At 47.5% G+C, this 17,588-nt stretch overlaps 1 protein-coding gene across 1 annotated transcript in view; it reads left to right on the top strand.

Moving 5' to 3' along the window:
• mast2 (microtubule associated serine/threonine kinase 2) overlaps positions 1–17,588 on the top strand; it is a 142,069-nt gene that overhangs the window by 79,624 nt on the left and 44,857 nt on the right. The window contains 1 exon segment of the mRNA XM_031876024.1: positions 4,992–5,023. Coding sequence (XP_031731884.1) covers positions 4,992–5,023 — 32 coding nt within the window.

Genomic DNA, 17,588 nt, shown 5'->3' with positions numbered 1-17,588 from the left:
GCGATGCAGTGGCTATAAGCAGTACCGTAGAGGCGATGCAGTGACTACTCACAGGCTCTGGCTAGCTGACTGCTAATAGCCTCTCTAGTGGTTATCATGCTGGCACCATAAACAGCCAGACTAGCCCGCCACTTGCCAAGAAGGACATTGTGTTTGACCATCAACTGCTGTGTGACAGCTGGCCACATCTCTACTGTGGATGAGTTCATATTCTGACAGGGCAGGTTGTATGAAAATGGATGGTGCCACACAGCTAATATGAAAGATTCCTTCATTTTGATTTCCCCGGCTCTCCATTCCTTAAAGGTCAGCTCTGTCGAGGAGACGCTTTGCATTGGTAACGTCGCCCGCACAAGCGAATCCAATTCATTTGCAGCAGTTTCCAAAGTGTTGCTGTTATAATTGCGTTATGAAAAAGAAGAAAGACACCAGACTCACTTTGTTTTCTTTGTGCAATATAAAGACTAAATATCAGTGTGTTTCTTTTCTTTTTTCCTGCCCTGCATTTGTCATTGTGGATTCTCTTTGTTGTCACTGTTTCCTCATCAATATTCACAGTGTTGATAATGAATTATGGCTGCCGGCTGCTGCTGCTGCAGCTCTAATTGTCTCCGGTGGAGCTCGGCTCCCTTGCATCCTCCTGTTAATTGCATGTTTGTAGCTCGACTAAAACATGTCATTATGGTCGGCCCCGGGGTGGGACAGCTAAATACATAGCACACACACACACACATGTACTGAACATATAGATACATAACGGGTTCACTAGGTGAGAAAGTGCTGCAAAGGGAGTGTGTTTCGTCCTCGTAGATGATATTATCCTCAGAGCAAATACTGCGGAGATGTTGGGGGTCCTGCGGGGACGTGTTTGGGAGGCTCAACGCCACCTCACCGCGTCGTTAGTTCGTCATCTCTCCCGTCCGCTCTGTGTTTCCTCCTGACGCCTCCTGACAGCTGCACACACACATTTATCCATCCATACAACTACCAACAGTCATACCTTCAAGGACCTTAATGTATTGTCACATAATGTCAAATAACGACAAATAAAGGCTAAACTACCGCGGAATCCGCACCAAAACAGTGGCAGCTTGCAACAGGAAGTGCCCTCTACTAGCTGCCGCTGCCACGATTTGAGCTTGCCCTTTCTCGACTTCTGACCTGTCGCCTCCGCAAATTGCGCAACTGTAATGCTAGCAGCCTCGTGGGGAGGGGAGGGGGGAGCTGCGCTCATGTGATTGGTTGAAAATGAGAATGTTGACAAAAACGCATTTGTGAATCCAGCGACGTCAGGGGAATCTCATAAAACCCACAAATAAATGTGAAGCGATCCACAAACAAATGCATACAAATCCACAAATAAATAGAAAAATCCACACAGAAATGCATACAAATGCGGAAATGTATTTGTGATTTTTTTGTTTTTTTTTTACATTTATATAAATCATAATTTATTCATGTGTGTATTGGAATATATTTGTGAATTGTTCTGTTTGCATTTGTGAGTCTTTATGTGTGCATTTGCAATTATTGAGACTGATCTGACCCCATGTGTTGATGCAGTTTTTGTTTTCTCTGAGTCTAACTTCACCATGTGTCGTCTCGTAAAACATACATCAACTTTCTAGTGAACGAGTGCAGCGATTAGGATCTCTTCCTAGTCACCGGCCTCGTGGCTCCGTCCTTCTGATTATGAACGAACATAATACTGTGTTCATCTTCGTTGTCATACCGCCTGTTACTACTGCAACACACTCTGGATGTAGTGCGGTGATACCGTCGTCCCAGGCTGCTGATGACCAATGTTGTTCCGGCCTGTTTGCGTTTGATGAAACCGGTTTAAGCGTCAGCAGTCCTCGCTGTGACATCGCGCCTTTACATGTCACGCCTGAACTGTCACCTTTTAACCTGTATCTCTTTACCTCCGCTCACCCGCCCCTCTCTCCCTCCATCTCTGTAATCACATTACCCTCCCAGCCCTCCTGCCTCTCCCTCACTCCCGTAAAGCACATTATCCATGCCTGTATTCCATCGGGGAACTTGCTTCAGGCTTTTGTGTTCTGCTCCTCGCCGTCACTGGGGATAATTTCATCACAGCTCTCTTTGTGCCGGTTTAGTTTGTTTAGTACAAGCAGCCTCTTTGTGTGTGTGTGTGTGTGTGCGTGTGTGCAGTATATGTGTGTTTTTATACAGGGCATTACCTTATTATCCCTCCTGGGGTATTTTTGCAGGGTGGCTTTAGGATGATCATCCTCCCTCAGGCCTCAGATAAAAGCAGCTGCAACACACACACACACACACAGTACAATGCAAAAAGCTGTCAGACGAGTATAATTTCACATTACACAGCTCTGTGTGGGCAGATGAATGATACAAGCGTAAAGTACTTAAACACAGCTTTTTTTTTTCTCCTCTAGTTCTATTTACTCTTTTGTGTGTTTCATACAGAGTTGAACTGAGGGGGAGAGGAAGGAGGGGAGAGGGGGGGAGACGGGTAATGAGGGAACGGTTAAGAGGCTGGTGAGAGGGATGGAGAAGAGGATGCTCTAAAGAGCCTGATCTCATTGGATCAACCTCACTATTTTTTCTTTTTGCTTGTAGCTTTCAGTTTATTTTTTTCTTTATAAATAATTTTTCTAATTATATTTTAAATATAATTTCTCAGACACACACACACAGCACCAGCGCCTCCATTGTTCCGGATCCCCGGCCTTAAAGATCCCCTCAGAACGTGTCTGAAGACATATCTATATGTACTGTTTGGAATAGTATTTTTTGTCTTTCTTGGTTTTATCACAAATATACGCAACTATCTTGTTAAAAAGTATGACCTTAAATCTGCACGTGGCCGGTAAACTGACCTTTATGTGTAAGTAGCAGTAGAGTGGAACCTGAGCTAGGTCCGTTCAGTCATTACATTCAGGTCAATAATGTGTATCCCGCCTCCCTTCCGTCATTTTCTCTGTCCTGCTTGTGTTTTGGCTCACACGTCAGGGCTTCGTCGCTGTTTAGCGTGTAATCGGACGTGGCGTTTTTAAGAGTGGATAAACAGGTGGACTGCTCCACATTGAGTCCTGCAGTGTAAACGCAGCCCACAGGAGGGGAGGAGCAGCAGGGGGGGGTTATAAAAGGTTGCCTAATTGGTCCTGTACTGTTCAAGGGATGCCATCTAAAGACTAGCAAACCTTTTTGATTGCTGTTATCATAGCTTGGACACACACACAGTGCAGACCTCTGCCGTACAGCCACTCACCCACTCACTGTGCTCCGACTGAACTCCATTATGTCCATTAGCTCATCTGCACAGAGGGAGATGAGGAGATAGAGGCAGACTCTGATGGCACAGCCGTCCCACGCAGGAACTCAGAGGGTGTGTGTGTGTGTGTGTGAGAGAGAGAGAGAGAGAGAGAGAGAGAGAGAGAGGGAGAGAGGGAGAGAGGGAGAGAGAGGGAGAGGGAGAGGGGTTGGAAGCAGAGCCAAAAGGTGCATCTCATCCCTGCCGAGTGCGCCGCACATGCTCAGTGTGCACGTGTCCTCTAATTAATCAGAGAGCAGAATATGTTTTGAACACCAGCGCAGCTTAAATGGACTCGGGAATGATTAGAAAGGAGTGAGGCCCGATTTTGTTGCCGTTTGTTCTTCTTCATGTGCTGTTGAGAAGCTGCAGCTCACAAGGGAAGCCATTCTTTAGTCAAATCACACTTGACTGCAGCATTTCTGCGGACATCAACAAAGTTTCAGTGCTGTTTAAAATGAGCTGATTAGTCTGGAGTTAATCAGCAACTATTTTGATAATCCATCCATTTGTTTTATATTATTTTATACCTTCAAATAATTATTTCGTTCATTTCTACCATTTTCTGTTTTTAGCTTTTAAATATTACAATTTGCCATTTTTTTACAATTGTTTTTAAAAACATTAATTAAACAATTAATTGATGAATTGATGATTAATTATAAATTCATAAAAATAATAGGAAGATTAATCCATAATGAAAATAACCGCAGTTATTTTTGTAATTTATTTTTAGTCTTTTAAAGGAACAGCACAGGTAGAAACACAGACAGTCAAACGGACATAAGAACACCTGGCAAAGTACTCAAACCTGCCTCTGTGGTTGATCACAATACAGTAGGACCACATTTCTGTTTCTATGATGACACACACACACACACACACACACACACACACACACACACACACACACTGATTGGTGCTGTTGGCCAGGTGGTGTTCTCCAGGACGTCTGTTGTCTCAAGCTGTTGCAAGGCGCCGTCAGGTTACAGGTCGTGTACATGAGTTTTATGTTGCACCTCTTCAGATCAAAATTCATACTATTTGAAAGGTCTAGATAATCTCAGCGACAGGATAAATGTTTTTTCTTGTTCACACATTCGGCCTCTCATAAGCGTTGTCTGTTACTAATACAACAAGCAGCAGCGTGGTCGCCTCCATGAGCTCGTGGTGATTATGACGACACTCCTCTGCCCCCGTGTGGTCGCTCGTAGAGAGTGCCGCTCAGGTGCACAAATGAAACTCACCTTTCCACACACACACAGATTTGCACATCGTAATTCAGAGCGAAGACGTTCGACGGGTTCTTCACAATGCTGAGGTTTCTTGGCTTTGTGCAGTTTAGTATTTGGGATTATTGTGAGCATATTGCAATGATGTGACTTTTGATATGTAATACTGTACTGCATTTTGATACGTAACAGATGTTTGTTGCATGTCTCATGTTTGAAACAAATCCTTGTAGCTTTGAAGCGCATTAACAGACGTTAAACACTTCACTGGTGGAGGAAGATGATATCTCGTGTAGAAGCTGCCTTGTGAAGTGATGTCACAGTGACGCCTGTTGTCTAAACATCTGTACTGACCGGCTGTAACGGAGCCGTACAGGTTGATGACCAGACTGTCTGAATGTTGATGAATGTTTGTCACCAAAGAGGTCAACAAAAATAATTAAATCTTTCTCTCTCTCTTTCAGAAGGAGCTGAGCCTTCCCAGAAGAGGCAGTTTGTAAGTACCCATCATGCCCTCTGGCTTCCGTCCAATGAGAGCCCGTTCTGTCTGCGTTGCTTGTTTTTTTTCCAGAGGTGTCATTTGGGAAGTGAAATGCAATGAACCAAACACAGACGCATACTGCATGATGTGGGGCAGGGGGCGGACTTCTGAACACTCAATGTTCGTCCATGGAGACTTTGAGTGTCTGTCCTGCTCTATTCTAGTGTGTGTTTGTCTCCTGTTGTTGGCCTCAAACATTCACTCACTAGTCCTTTAAATATCAAACCCTGTTTGTTTGTGTTCATGTTGTCTCAGCTGTCACGTTATACAGATAGAGCTTCCCGTTAAGGGTTAAAGGACAAAGTTGAAAAGTCACTGAGTCCAGGTGTGTGTGTGTGTGTGTGTGTGTGTGTGTGTGTGTGTGTGTGTGTGTGTGTGTGTGTGTGCCAGAACAGCTGAGCATCCCACTGTGTATAGATGCAGAGCTATTTATATCTGTGTGTGTGTGTGTGTGTGTGTGATCTTCAGGCTCTGCAGAGAGCTCGGAGGGAAGTGATGGACCTGAAACAAAGTCTGCCTGCTGTCAATCTGTCAGATGCTGGTTGTTTTTTATTTTTGCTTTCTGTTTGCCTCAGATCATATTTTCATACTTTTTTATTTTGGCCCAAACTGAACATATTTCATGGTAACCCACCGAGTCGCACTACAGGATGTTCTCCTCCTGATGACTATATTGGGAGTGAGTGCTTCATATCGGCAGCTCACGGAGGGCTTTGCAGAGACACAGAAGATGCTTGTTTACCGTTGGGTACTTTACTAATTCAATGTATCATCATAAAGTCAACTGAATAAATCAATTAGATGAATCATTCCTCTGATGGCCCTCAGTAACATCAAGAACATAGTCTCTGCAAGGGGGACAAGGAGGCCCACACACACACAAGTCCAGGTTGGTGTGTAATGACATCCTCGTATCCTGTGGCTGCCCTTGCATCAGTAATCAGTCCACATTAACTGTGTGTGTGTGTGTGTGTGTGTGTGTGTGTAACCCTACCCTAGTCAGAGCCGTCCGTGATCCAGTCCATTGTTTATGAATTAGCAATCTGGCTTGTGAGCTGCATTTAGCCCATTAGGGTCAGCGGTGTCCCCGGGCTTCTCAGAAACCAGAGCACAGACCAAGAGGACAGCTGGTCTCATCATATCGGGACAACGTCCCCCGAGTCCAAGTGTCAGAGAGAGGAAGAGAAGTTTCCCTGTAAGGTTGTAACTTAGGTACGGTCATCAAAAGAAGAAAATACCTGAACTGGAAGAGGATTAAAGAAGGAAGAGGTAGATGTTTCTCTGGAAGAAGTTGGTGTCAGCTTTAGTTTAGTTTCCTGCTGCCAGAGGACTCTGTTCAGGACAGTGCACAGTACAGGCCTCTCAGCTCAGAACACGGTGGCATTAACTGGTCATTTAAAGCCTTTTTTCAAGTTTGAAGAAACTTAAATAAAGCTTATTTTATAGTTTTAAAAACAATGTTTACAAAAATCAGTGAAAAGGTTGGTTTAATGTGAATAAGTCCTTAAATAATTGATACAATTAAAAGAAGTCATTAAAATTAAACTAATCTTAAAAAGTCAAGTATTTATAAAAAGTACTTTTTAAAGCCTAGAGTAAAACTTAATTTGTTGTAGAAACATAATTTATAAGGAATGTATTAAAAGCTAAAAAAAAGTTCTCCATCCATCCATCCATTTTCCACCGCTTATCCGGGGTCGGGTCGCGGTGGCAGCAGGTCAAGCAGGCCGACCCAGACCTCCCTATCACCGGCAACATGTTCCAGCTCATTCTGGGGGATCCCGAGGCGTTCCCAGGCCAGCTGGGAGATGTAATCTCTCCAGCGTGTTCTGGGTCTTCCCCGGGGTCTCTTCCCAGTTGGACGTGCCTGGAAAACCTCCAGTGGGAGGCGTCCAGGAGGCATCCTAATTAGATGCCCGAACCACCTCAGCTGACTCCTTTCGACGCGAAGGAGTAGCGACTCGACTCCAAGCTCCCTCCTTATGACTGAGCTCCTTACCCTATCTCTAAGGCTGAGCCCGGCCACCCTACGGAGGAAACTCATTTTGGCCGCTTGTAGCTGCGACCTTGTCCTTTCGGTCACGACCCAGAGTTCGTGACCATAGGTGAGGGTAGGAACGTAGACCGAGTGGTAAATTGAGAGCTTTGCCTTCCGGCTCAGCTCCCTCTTCACCTTCCGGCTCAGCTCCCTCTTCACCAAGACGGTCTGGTGCAGCGCCTGCTTTACTGCTGCAGCTGCACCGATCCGTCTGTCGATCTCCCGCTCCATCTTACCCTCACTCGTGAACAAGACCCCGAGATACTTGAACTCCTTCGCTTGAGGTAGGCACTCCGTCCCCACCTGGAGGGAGCAATCCACCGGTTTCCGGCAGAGAACCATGGCCTCAGATTTGGAGGTGCTAACTCTCATCCCCGCCGCTTCACACTCGGCTGCAAACCGCCCCAGTGAATGCTGGAGGTCACGATCCGAGGAGGCTAACAGGACCACATCATCTGCAAATAGCAGAGAAGCGATCCCGAGACCCCCGAGACTGACGTTCTCCGCCCCCAGGCTGCGCCTAGATATCCTGTCCATGAAAATCACGAACAGGACCGGTGACAAAGGGCAGCCCTGGCGGAGGCCAACACCCACCGGGAACGTGTCTGACTTATTGCCGAGAATGCGGACACAGCTCCTACTGCAGTCGTACAGAGACCGGATCGCCCGTTGTAACGGGTCCGGCACCCCATACTCCCGCAGCACCCCCCACAAGACCCCCCGAGGGACCCGGTCGAAAGCCTTCTCCAAGTCCACAAAGCACATGTAGACTGGTTGGGCAAACTCCCAGAACCCCTCCAGTAGTCTTGCGAGGGTAAAGAGCTGGTCCACTGTTCCACGGCCGGGACGGAATCCGCACTGCTCCTCTTGAATCTGAGGTTCGACAAGCGGTCGGAGCCTCCTTTCCAGCACCCTGGCATAAGCCTTCCCCCGGAGGCTGAGTAGTGTGATACCCCGGTAATTCGAGCACACTCTCCGGTCCCCCTTTTTGAAGATGGGAACCACCACCCTGGTCTGCCATTCCATGGGCACTGATCCCGACCCCCATGCGACATTGAAGAGGCGTGTCAGCCAGGACAGCCCAACTATGTCCAGCGCCTTCAGCATCTCAGGGCGGATCTCATCCACCCCCGGCGCCTTGCCACCAAGGAGCTTTTTAACTACCTCAGCGACCTCTGCCAGGGATATGGGTGAGCCTCCCCCTAGGTCCTCAGGCGCTGCCTCCTCTGCAGAGGACATGTTGGTCGGGTTTAGGAGTTCCTCAAAGTGCTCTTTCCACCGCCCGACGATGTCCTCCGTCCGGATTAGCAGTTCCCCCCCCCCCCTGCTGAGAACAGCCTGGGGTAAGCCCTGCTTTCCCTTCCTGAGCCGTCGGATGGTTTGCCAGAACCTCCTTGAGGCCAACCGAAAGTCCTTCTCCATGGCCTCCCCGAACTCCTCCCATGCCCGAGTTTTAGCATTCGCGACCACCGCAGCTGCAGCCCTTCTGGCCTGCCGGTACCTGTCAGCTGCTTCAGGAGACCCCTGGGCCAACCAGGCCTTGAAGGTCTCCTTCTTCAGCTTGATGGCTTCCCTCACCTACGGTGTTCACCACCGGGTTCTCGGGTTGCCGCCACGACAGGCACCGATGACCTTCCGGCCACAGCTCCTAGCGGCCGCGTCCACAATAGAGGCTTTGAACATGGTCCACTCGGATTCCGTCTCCCCAACCTCCCTCGGGATGTGTGAGAAGTTCTTCCGGAGGTGGGAGTTAAAGATCTCCCGGACTGGGTCCTCCGCCAGACGTTCCCAGTTCACCCTCACTACACGTTTGGGTTTGCCGGGTCTTTCCAACCGGTTCCCCTGCCATCTGATCCAACTCACCACCAGGTGGTGATCAGTTGACAGCTCTGCTCCTCTCTTCACCCGAGTGTCCAAGACATACGGCCGCAAATCAAATGATACGATTACAAAGTCGATCATTGATCTCCGGCCTAAGGTGTTCTGGTACCAGATACACTTATGAGCCACCTTATGTTCGAACATAGTGTTCGTTATGGCCAAACCGTGGCAAGCACAGAAGTCGAATAATGAAACACCATTCGGGTTCAGATCGGGCAAGCCGTTCCTCCCAATCACCCCCCGCCAGGTTTCTCCGTCATCGCCCACGTGAGCGTTGAAGTCTCCCAGGAGAACTATGGAGTCGGTAGGCGGCGCCCTTTCCAGGACCCCTCCCACCGACTCCAAGAAGGCCGGATACTCTGAACTGCTGTTTGGTGCATAAGCACAAACCACAGTCAGAGCCTTGCTCCCCGCAACCCGTAGGCGCATGGAGGCGACCCTCTCGCTCTCCGGGGAGAACTCCAACACAGCGGCGCTCAGCCGGGGGCTCGTGAGTATCCCCACTCCCGCCCGGCGCCTCTCACCCTGGGCAACTCCGGAAAAGGACAAAGTCCAACCCCTCTCCAGGAGCTTGGTTCCAGAGCCAACGCTGTGTGTGGAGGTGAGTCCAACTATTTCTAGCTGGTATCGCTCCACCTCCTGCACCAGCTCCGGCTCTTTCCCCGCTAGCGAGGTGACGTTCCACGTCCCTAGAGCTAGTCTATGCCGCCGGCGATCAGCATGCCCGGGCCTCCCGCCCGACCCGCCGCCCGGTCTGCATAGCACCCGACCCCGATGCTTGTCCCTGCGGGTGGTGGGTCCACAGGGTGGCTGCTCCATGGTGTTTATTCGGGCTGAGCCTGACCGGGCCCCATGGGCAAAGGCCCGGCCACCAGACGCTCGCCTACGAGCTCCCCTCCTGGGTCTGGCTCCGGGAGGGTGCCCCGGTTTCCCTGGTCCGGGCGAGGTGGCTGTAGTCCGTGGGCTAACTATCATAGGGGTTGTTTTGAACCGCTCTTAGTCTGGGCTCTCCCCTGAAACCTGTTTGCCTTGGGAGACCCTACCAGGGGCTAATGCCCCGGACAACATAGCTCCCAGGATCACTGAGCCACTCAAACTCCTCCACCACGATAAGGTGGCGATTCACGGAGGAGAAAAAAAGTTCTCAAAAGAAAGAAATGTTTTAAGAAACATAATAGAAATTATGAAATAATTATTTCAAATGTAATTTTAAAAGTAATATAGGAAATAAGCTTAACGAGAAGTTATTAAATGGCCAATAAAATGAGTTAAGTAAAAGATATCCATTAGAAGATAAGATGAGCACCGTATAAACAGGGCATGTCACTGTTTATTCCAACTTCATCACTCCTGCTTTTTACATGAACGAGAACAGGAAGTGCTTCCTTTAGACAATAAAAACTAAACAATGAGTATGAAGCAGTGAAGACATCTCAGTCTTCCCTCCTGCCTTCATGTAACCGCCTCCCTCTCCCTCACCCTCCTCCCTCCCTCTGTCCCTCTCACTGCTGTTTGTTGAGGACTCAGTCAGTCCTCTCGTCTCACAGCGGACAGGCTGATCACAGACAAGCTGAGACTTCCAGGAACTGAGAGGGATTTAATGGGCAGCCTGTACCCAGGAAAAGACACTCTGCTCATGGGTTCATGCAGCCGGGGAGCGTCCCTCTGAGCCTTCTGTCTGGTGGATTGGTGGCGGGATTTGAGGGTCCTCTACCAGCAACTAGACTGGACCACTACCAGCAACTAGACTGGACCAGTTTCCTTTTTATCCTCTGACATTACATCTGACTCAGAGACATTTTTGGATTCTTTTTTATACATGAAGAAGACGGAAGGCTGTGCAATAGACAGAGTTTGCGTCCTGTGCTCAGATAAATATGAGCGTGGTCTGGACGTCGCTCCACAGGCTGCGTGTGTTTGTGTGTGTGTGTGTCTTTAAAACGGCCTCTTAGTTTGTGACTCAGCAAGTCCGTGCTTGCTGGTGGGAACACTCTACCCCAGATACCTCACATAACTGTGTGTGCGTGTCTGGAGATAAGAGCAGGTGCTGACATAACACACACACACACATTCCTTTATATATAAAAGTCAGGGGTTTGGCTCACGGAGGACTAACTGTGGGCCGGTTTTTGGTTCAGTGCAGTACGTGTTTGACGGACAGATGAGCTCATGCAGCCCGGTGGATTATCAGAGATTACAGTTGAGCCTTTTGTCCCGGGACACAAGATGAAGAGGAGGAAGGAGAGAGCGGGAGCCCCACGCCTCCACCTCCAGTAAGAGTGTGTGTGTGTGTGTGCGTGTGCGTGAGAATGCAGGTCACACTCATATCAAGGCAACTAGTCATGTATCTTTTTACCTTTTTTTTTGTTTTTACTTTGTGGCTCCGGTATGTTTACATCCATGACTGTAACTCTACACCCACACTGTAATATGAGCACAAGGACCACCGCAACATGCTGATGTTTATCAGGTGTACTGTTCTCCATCTTAATTTAGCATGTCAGCGCGCTAACATTTGCTGATTGGCATTGAACACAAAATACAGCTAAGGCTAATATTTGGTCATTAAATATTGGAGAAATGTACATTTTGACCTGATTGTGGTGCTAGAGGAAAAAGGTTTTCACAGTTCCTTCTGCGGAGGACACGAAATATAAGTAATTCAATAAACGAAATGCGGAAATCAACTGTGCAATCTCTTTAATCGACGTGGTTTAAAGAAGCTGGCGCTCCTTGATGCTCCTTGAAGGCAGATTTGCCGTTTCCTTCAATTACTTTATTACAATTTTCTCCAAAATTGTGAAACATCTGGATGTAAACATACCTTTATTTCTGTCTCTTCTCTTCTCTCTGTCAGGATATATACCTTTCTGTTACTAGCTGTGAAATGAACAATTACCAATACCTGCTGAATATAACAACTAACAACAAACAAGGATTAGTGTGGAAAGCGAGAGAGAGAGAATACATGCCTGACAGGCCGACATTGTTTCTGTGGTAGGTCACTATCACTAGATATATGGGTGTGAAGAGTTGGGGGGGGTGTAAGTTCGGCTTACATTCATAATACAGAACATGCAATAGTGTACATGCATACCGAGTCGGTGGAACGGAAACATGAGTAGGTATCAGAGTGAGATACCAGCAGGGAGGGAAGTCCTCCATCAGCTCAACGGACTCTGTGTTCAAACACAAGTGTTACACCATTCATATTCCATTAGAAACTACTCAAATAGAAGTATATTGTAAGGTTCACAGTTAAATGAACTAATTCTCTAGAGAAGATATCTTATTTGGACCCAATAAGAAAACCTCTATGCGGTCTGTGTGATTGACGTGGTCTTGGTTCTGGACTCTGATCTCGTTTGTAAATGAATCCGGTCCAAACAGACTTCATGTGACCTCTTCCCAAAACTCGACCTTTTAAACCTGGTCGAGCTGCTCTCCAGCAGCATCTGACAGCAGCCCTGTTCTCCCTCTCGTGTGCCAGATGGCTCTTCTTACCGTTGGGATCCAGCATTTCATTATGAAATTGTCTTTAATTTTGTGCCCGCGATGGCCGTGCTGAAACTGTGGCGGTGCACCGCAGATGGCTCTGCATTATGTAGGGGGGGGGGGGGGAGCACTGCACATCCTAAAATGTGTGTGTAGCCCTTGAATTCCCAGCAGGTGGTCTCACCCATTCTGTCCCACCCGGCAGGGAGGGAGGGGACATGGAGACCACCACCATAAGGTCCTCATGCCGCTTGCAGCTTTGTGCCAACTGCCATCTGAACTGTCGAGCCAGGGGAAATGTGTTTAGGCCGTTTACATTAACAGGTCGGCCTCAAAGTTTCCCAACAGTTTGGAATTCTTGAACTGGTGTCTGTGCTTCTTCCTGAGACAGTAAATCCAGTCTTTGTTTCAGTTTGACTTTGGACCCCTCACTGAGCTCTGTGAAGTTGATCCAGAACTTTCTGTCCAGCCGTTTCCAGCTGTGATAAGTTAGTGCGCGAGGCTTCCTGCCCGCTGCGAGGGGACATCTGCGGGCAGGAAGAGAGCGTACGGATCAGTGGCTAGAGCCTGCTGCTGCCTCACACACTGAGCGCTGGAGCTGCAGCTGCATGCGTCTAACAGTGCGACCTCAGTGCTGTCGGCCACTGTCGAGTAAAGCTTTTCCCAAAAACTCTAAATCGTGTCTACAGACACGCCTGAAACGTCTAAAATCAATATAAAAAGACTTGTTCTGTGACTTCATGCCTCTTTTGTGCATGTATTTAGTTTTAGAGTCACTTGTGTCTCTGTTGCAGATATTCTTTGGTTTAGATTGAACCATTCAAGTCATTGTAGCCTAAACTATTAAAGTGACATCCTAAAAGTACGCACTATTTATAACATGCTGAGGTGCAGCAGAGCAGATGGAGAAGAAAAGTGAGGGAACAGATGTTAAAGAACAGATTGATGTCTCTTCACAACACACACACGCACACACACACACACACACACACGGCCACACACACACACGGCCAAGCCGTCCTCTTCACACATCCCTCCTTACCCGGCTCACTTCCTCCTCTCTTCATCCTTTCTTCCACTCCTCCCCTCCCTCCTCTGTTGGCAGAATCTGGTCGCCGGCTCAGCTGCGTTGCCACGGCAACAGCAGCCTCCTCCAGCACCTGCTGTCCCCCACTTCCTTTCATCCCTCCGTCGTTCAGCCCCCCGTCGTCCCCCTGTCCCCCCTGTCCTCCTCTCCCTCCCTCTGTTCCTCTGACGGCCCTCTGTCAGCCCCTGTTCACCAGCGAGGAAACCCCTTCCTCTGGAGGTAAGAGCCGTGTCACCTCTTAACACACCTGTTTGTTAGCGAGCGTGTGCGTGTTGTCTCGATCGCGTTCAGCAGAAGACAACATCCACTTACTAGAGTCTTCTTCTGGCTACTTTCAAGGAACATTCTGTTTGTTTTGCAACTTTTTTTTTGTAGTTTTGGCCACAACTAATTTTTTACTCATCAATATCCAAATAGCTTAAAGTACCGAGGAGCCCCAGGAGCTACGTCACAACCTGAGGATGCTCGCACGTCCAACCTGTTTGGCTTCGTTTAAAACAAGCTCATTTGGGCTGGTGCGATAGCTGTCAATCAAACCCTGGTGTGGAATCACTCTTTAGCTCTCTCAAGATATTAAATGAGAAACATTTCATATCAGGACTAGGTCAGACTAGATATCCTTACTGTTGTCCTCAATAAACAGTTGTTTCTAACTTGGTAGTCAGAACCCCTTTATTGGGTCGCCAGATAAATCTGAGGGGTCATGAGATAAAATAATAATAATAATAAATAAGAAACATGTCTTTACCCTCCCCCTCTCCCCATTGTTTTCATTATTGTGAAACAACAGCCATGATAGTTCATGGGTCATCAGAAAGCAAAATGTTTTGGGGGTCAAGGAACTATGTCAGTATGGGTGGGCGCTATGGATACAATATACAAACGCATATATGCACCTAAAGACATTAAAGGGATGGATACTGCCATACAGTATAGATAATATGGCAAGATATCTGATGGCAGAAACGTGTTCAATGCCTCATGGCATAAATCGTCATATCACCGTGGTGTCAGAGGAAAGAGCCGGCTTCCTCCAGTCTGGATGCAGGAAAGAGTTCCTTAAAAGGGTTCCTGAGGTCCTGAAACAGTTCCCGCTGTGGAAAAGGTCCTTTTACCTAAACATGAGGAAACACCAGCTGTGTGCATGAGAAGGTTATCGGCAGGTAAATGTCACCGGTGCAATCCAACATCTGTAAAGGGATAACCATTCTGTCCCTGCTATGCTGTATGTGGAGGTCGATCAGAGGTGTGAGAAGAAGAAAAAGAGCATCAGGGAGGGAGGGAGATCTGCTGGGTGGAGAGAGAGAGGATCAGAGAAAAGTGAGAGAGAGGGAGGAGATGGACACACCCGCAGCTCTCACGCACACTCCCTCTCGCCGGTGCGACGGGCAGAAGCCGGCGTCTGTTTGCCAACCACATCCTCTGCCCGGGTGTCAGAGCGATGGTGGAGCGTCTGCGTTAGCATGTCTGACTCCTTCTGGACGGTGCTCTCCAATTTCTCACTGCCCGAGAGAAGCATGCTGCGGCGCTCCAAGAGGTACGCACTTATTTACACTCCATCCTTTTCCTTTTATTAGTTATTTCATCTCCGGTAGCCCTGCGTCTTTTTTTTCCCTCCCCTCTGCTCCTCGTTTCATTTTTGCATCTCGATTAGTTAGTTTTTTTTCATTTTTTCTCTCTTTCTCTTTTTCATTTCCTGCCGCTCCATCCTCTCTCCTCCTCTCTCCTCCTCCTCCTCCTCCTCTTTGCAGGTCTTAGCTGCTCAGCAGGAGTTCCTCCAACATGAAGGTCGGCTAACTGAATTTGTCTTTTGATGGATAAACAGGACGCTCTGTCTGACTCGGGTGTGTGTGTGTGTGTGTGTGTTTGAATGGGAATCACATGTAACACTGCTGGTATGTATCCCAGAACTGCAGTGTGTGTATGTGTGTGTGTGTGTTCTCTTTTATTACATTTTCTACATCTGCGTACAGTTTTACGCTTCTGTGATGCAAGTCCAGGTTGGAATAGAAGTCGACGTTTGTGCATGCGACCACATGTCGTCATTTCTTCTTCATCTTTTTTTTGTTGTTGCTGTCGTTCCCTCAGCTGACCTCTCCTCTTCCTCTCCTCTCCTCTTCCTCTCCTCTTCCTCTCATCTGTCAGTCAGAGCCAGAGGTGGCTTCTCCAGCAGCAAAGAGAAGCAGATACAGCTGTATACTTATCACTTTGAAGCAGCAATTTTCTTCCTCCTCCCTGTAATAACAGGGGTACACATACACACACACACACACACACACACACACACACACTGACATGTTTCTTCTTCTCTGCTCTTTGTCACCGCCCCCTGTTGTGTGTATTTGTCTCGGCAGTGTTTTCAGAAGAGAGAGAGGTTGTTAAGTGACTCCTGCATAGCAACAGTTTTGGGAGTGGAGCGGTTGGGAGCCGACAGCTCGTGATGAGCTATAATCAGGACAAAATGGATCCATGGCTCGCACAGAGAAAGGGTGACCCGAGGGGTCGGGAGAGATTGGCATCCTCTTTTAACACCAGTTATCATATTCACTTCCAAAATGACTGTCATTCTTGATCCATCCTCCATTTCTCTTGCTGTTTTCTGACCTTGTCTTAACAGATGTCAAACATACAGGTTCTTCCACATGTCTGTTGCTGGCCTCTCCCCCCCGTCAGGCTCATTGTCACAGCGTTTCGAATGCAAGAAATGTAAATATTTACATCTTCATGCCATTGATTTTTAGATAACTTTAGTGTTAAAGACAAGGTCACACTGTTAGGAGTGTGCTTCTCCAGGCTTTTTTTTCAAATGTTAAGCTTGTCGACATATTGTGCTTCTCGACATGGCTTCTTCGTCTCCGTCCTCTCTCATGTGTTTAGTTTAAATGTTTAGCACCTGCAAAGATGCACATGCACACCAATGCACAGCTACACAGATTAGTGTGTTAATCCGTAACTGCACCGAGCTCTCAAATCCTTAACAAGTGGTTCTATACGCAATTTCCTGTTGCGTATAGAACACTGAATGTGATAGCAATATAAATACAAAATGCTTAAAAGAATAAAAGGAAACAGACAAACGTGTGCACGTGTTGTCATGTGCAGATGGAGAAGCATGTTCCGGCCCTGAAAAAGTCCAAAGGCTGACATTTGCCTTTCCGTCACTGCGATGTGTTGCTATCGTACGGAGACGTCCTAGTAAATGAAACCAACATCCGACTATATGGACATTTCTGACTGGTCCGCTTAGGCTGCTTTGTGTGTCAGGAGATTTTTTTTTCTAAGATTGGTGTTCATGCTGGTGTTTTAGTAAAAAGAACATGGTGCATGTTAAATAAAGCCCCAGGGATGTTTCCTTTTACCAAACTTTCTCCTCACCACAATCATCATGTATTGTGAGGAAGTGTGGTGTTATACAATACTTTCGCGGGTTTTAGTACCATTCTTACTTTCGGGAGTATGAAAAAAAATGTATCTGAAAAACCCCTTTTCCTCATTTAACAAAAGAAGCCAAAGTTATTGAGCATTGAATGTCACCTGAACACAAGAAAATACATTTATTTTTTCTTTCTGTTTCCGCCATCTCAATCAGAAAGATTGACCAGAGGATTGTGCAGCTTTCAGTACTTGATGTTCTTGATACACAGTGTGCTACAGACACATTTCAAAAAGAAGCATTGAGGTCAAATGGGTCAGTTGTCCTGTTGGCAACAGGTCGTCATTGACTAATTTAGGAAAATAATGTGAATTTGCAAAAAGAAAATCAAGCAACGGTGACATCTCTCTTCTTGTTTTTCCTTCGGAGCGTTAACCTCGTAGCTACTGACACTAACTCACAGCAGAGCAGGAAGTGTGAATATCAAGACGAAACACACACACACACACCGTCACACACTCTGGTGTGGGCCGTCACATTGATTTCCTGTGGTGGCCGTAACCCTCACACCAACATTATTGAGTGGACTGTGGGAAATGAGTTTGGCTGTAGATCTTATCCACATACACTCGCCTGCTGTCTGGTG

The sequence above is a fragment of the Anarrhichthys ocellatus genome, unplaced genomic scaffold, assembly GCF_004355925.1.
Source record: "Anarrhichthys ocellatus isolate YVR2014 unplaced genomic scaffold, GSC_Weel_1.0 scaffold102, whole genome shotgun sequence".
Taxonomy (NCBI): domain Eukaryota; kingdom Metazoa; phylum Chordata; class Actinopteri; order Perciformes; family Anarhichadidae; genus Anarrhichthys; species Anarrhichthys ocellatus.
The sequence above is the reverse complement of the archived record's forward strand: the minus strand, read 5'-3'. Positions and strand labels throughout refer to the sequence as shown.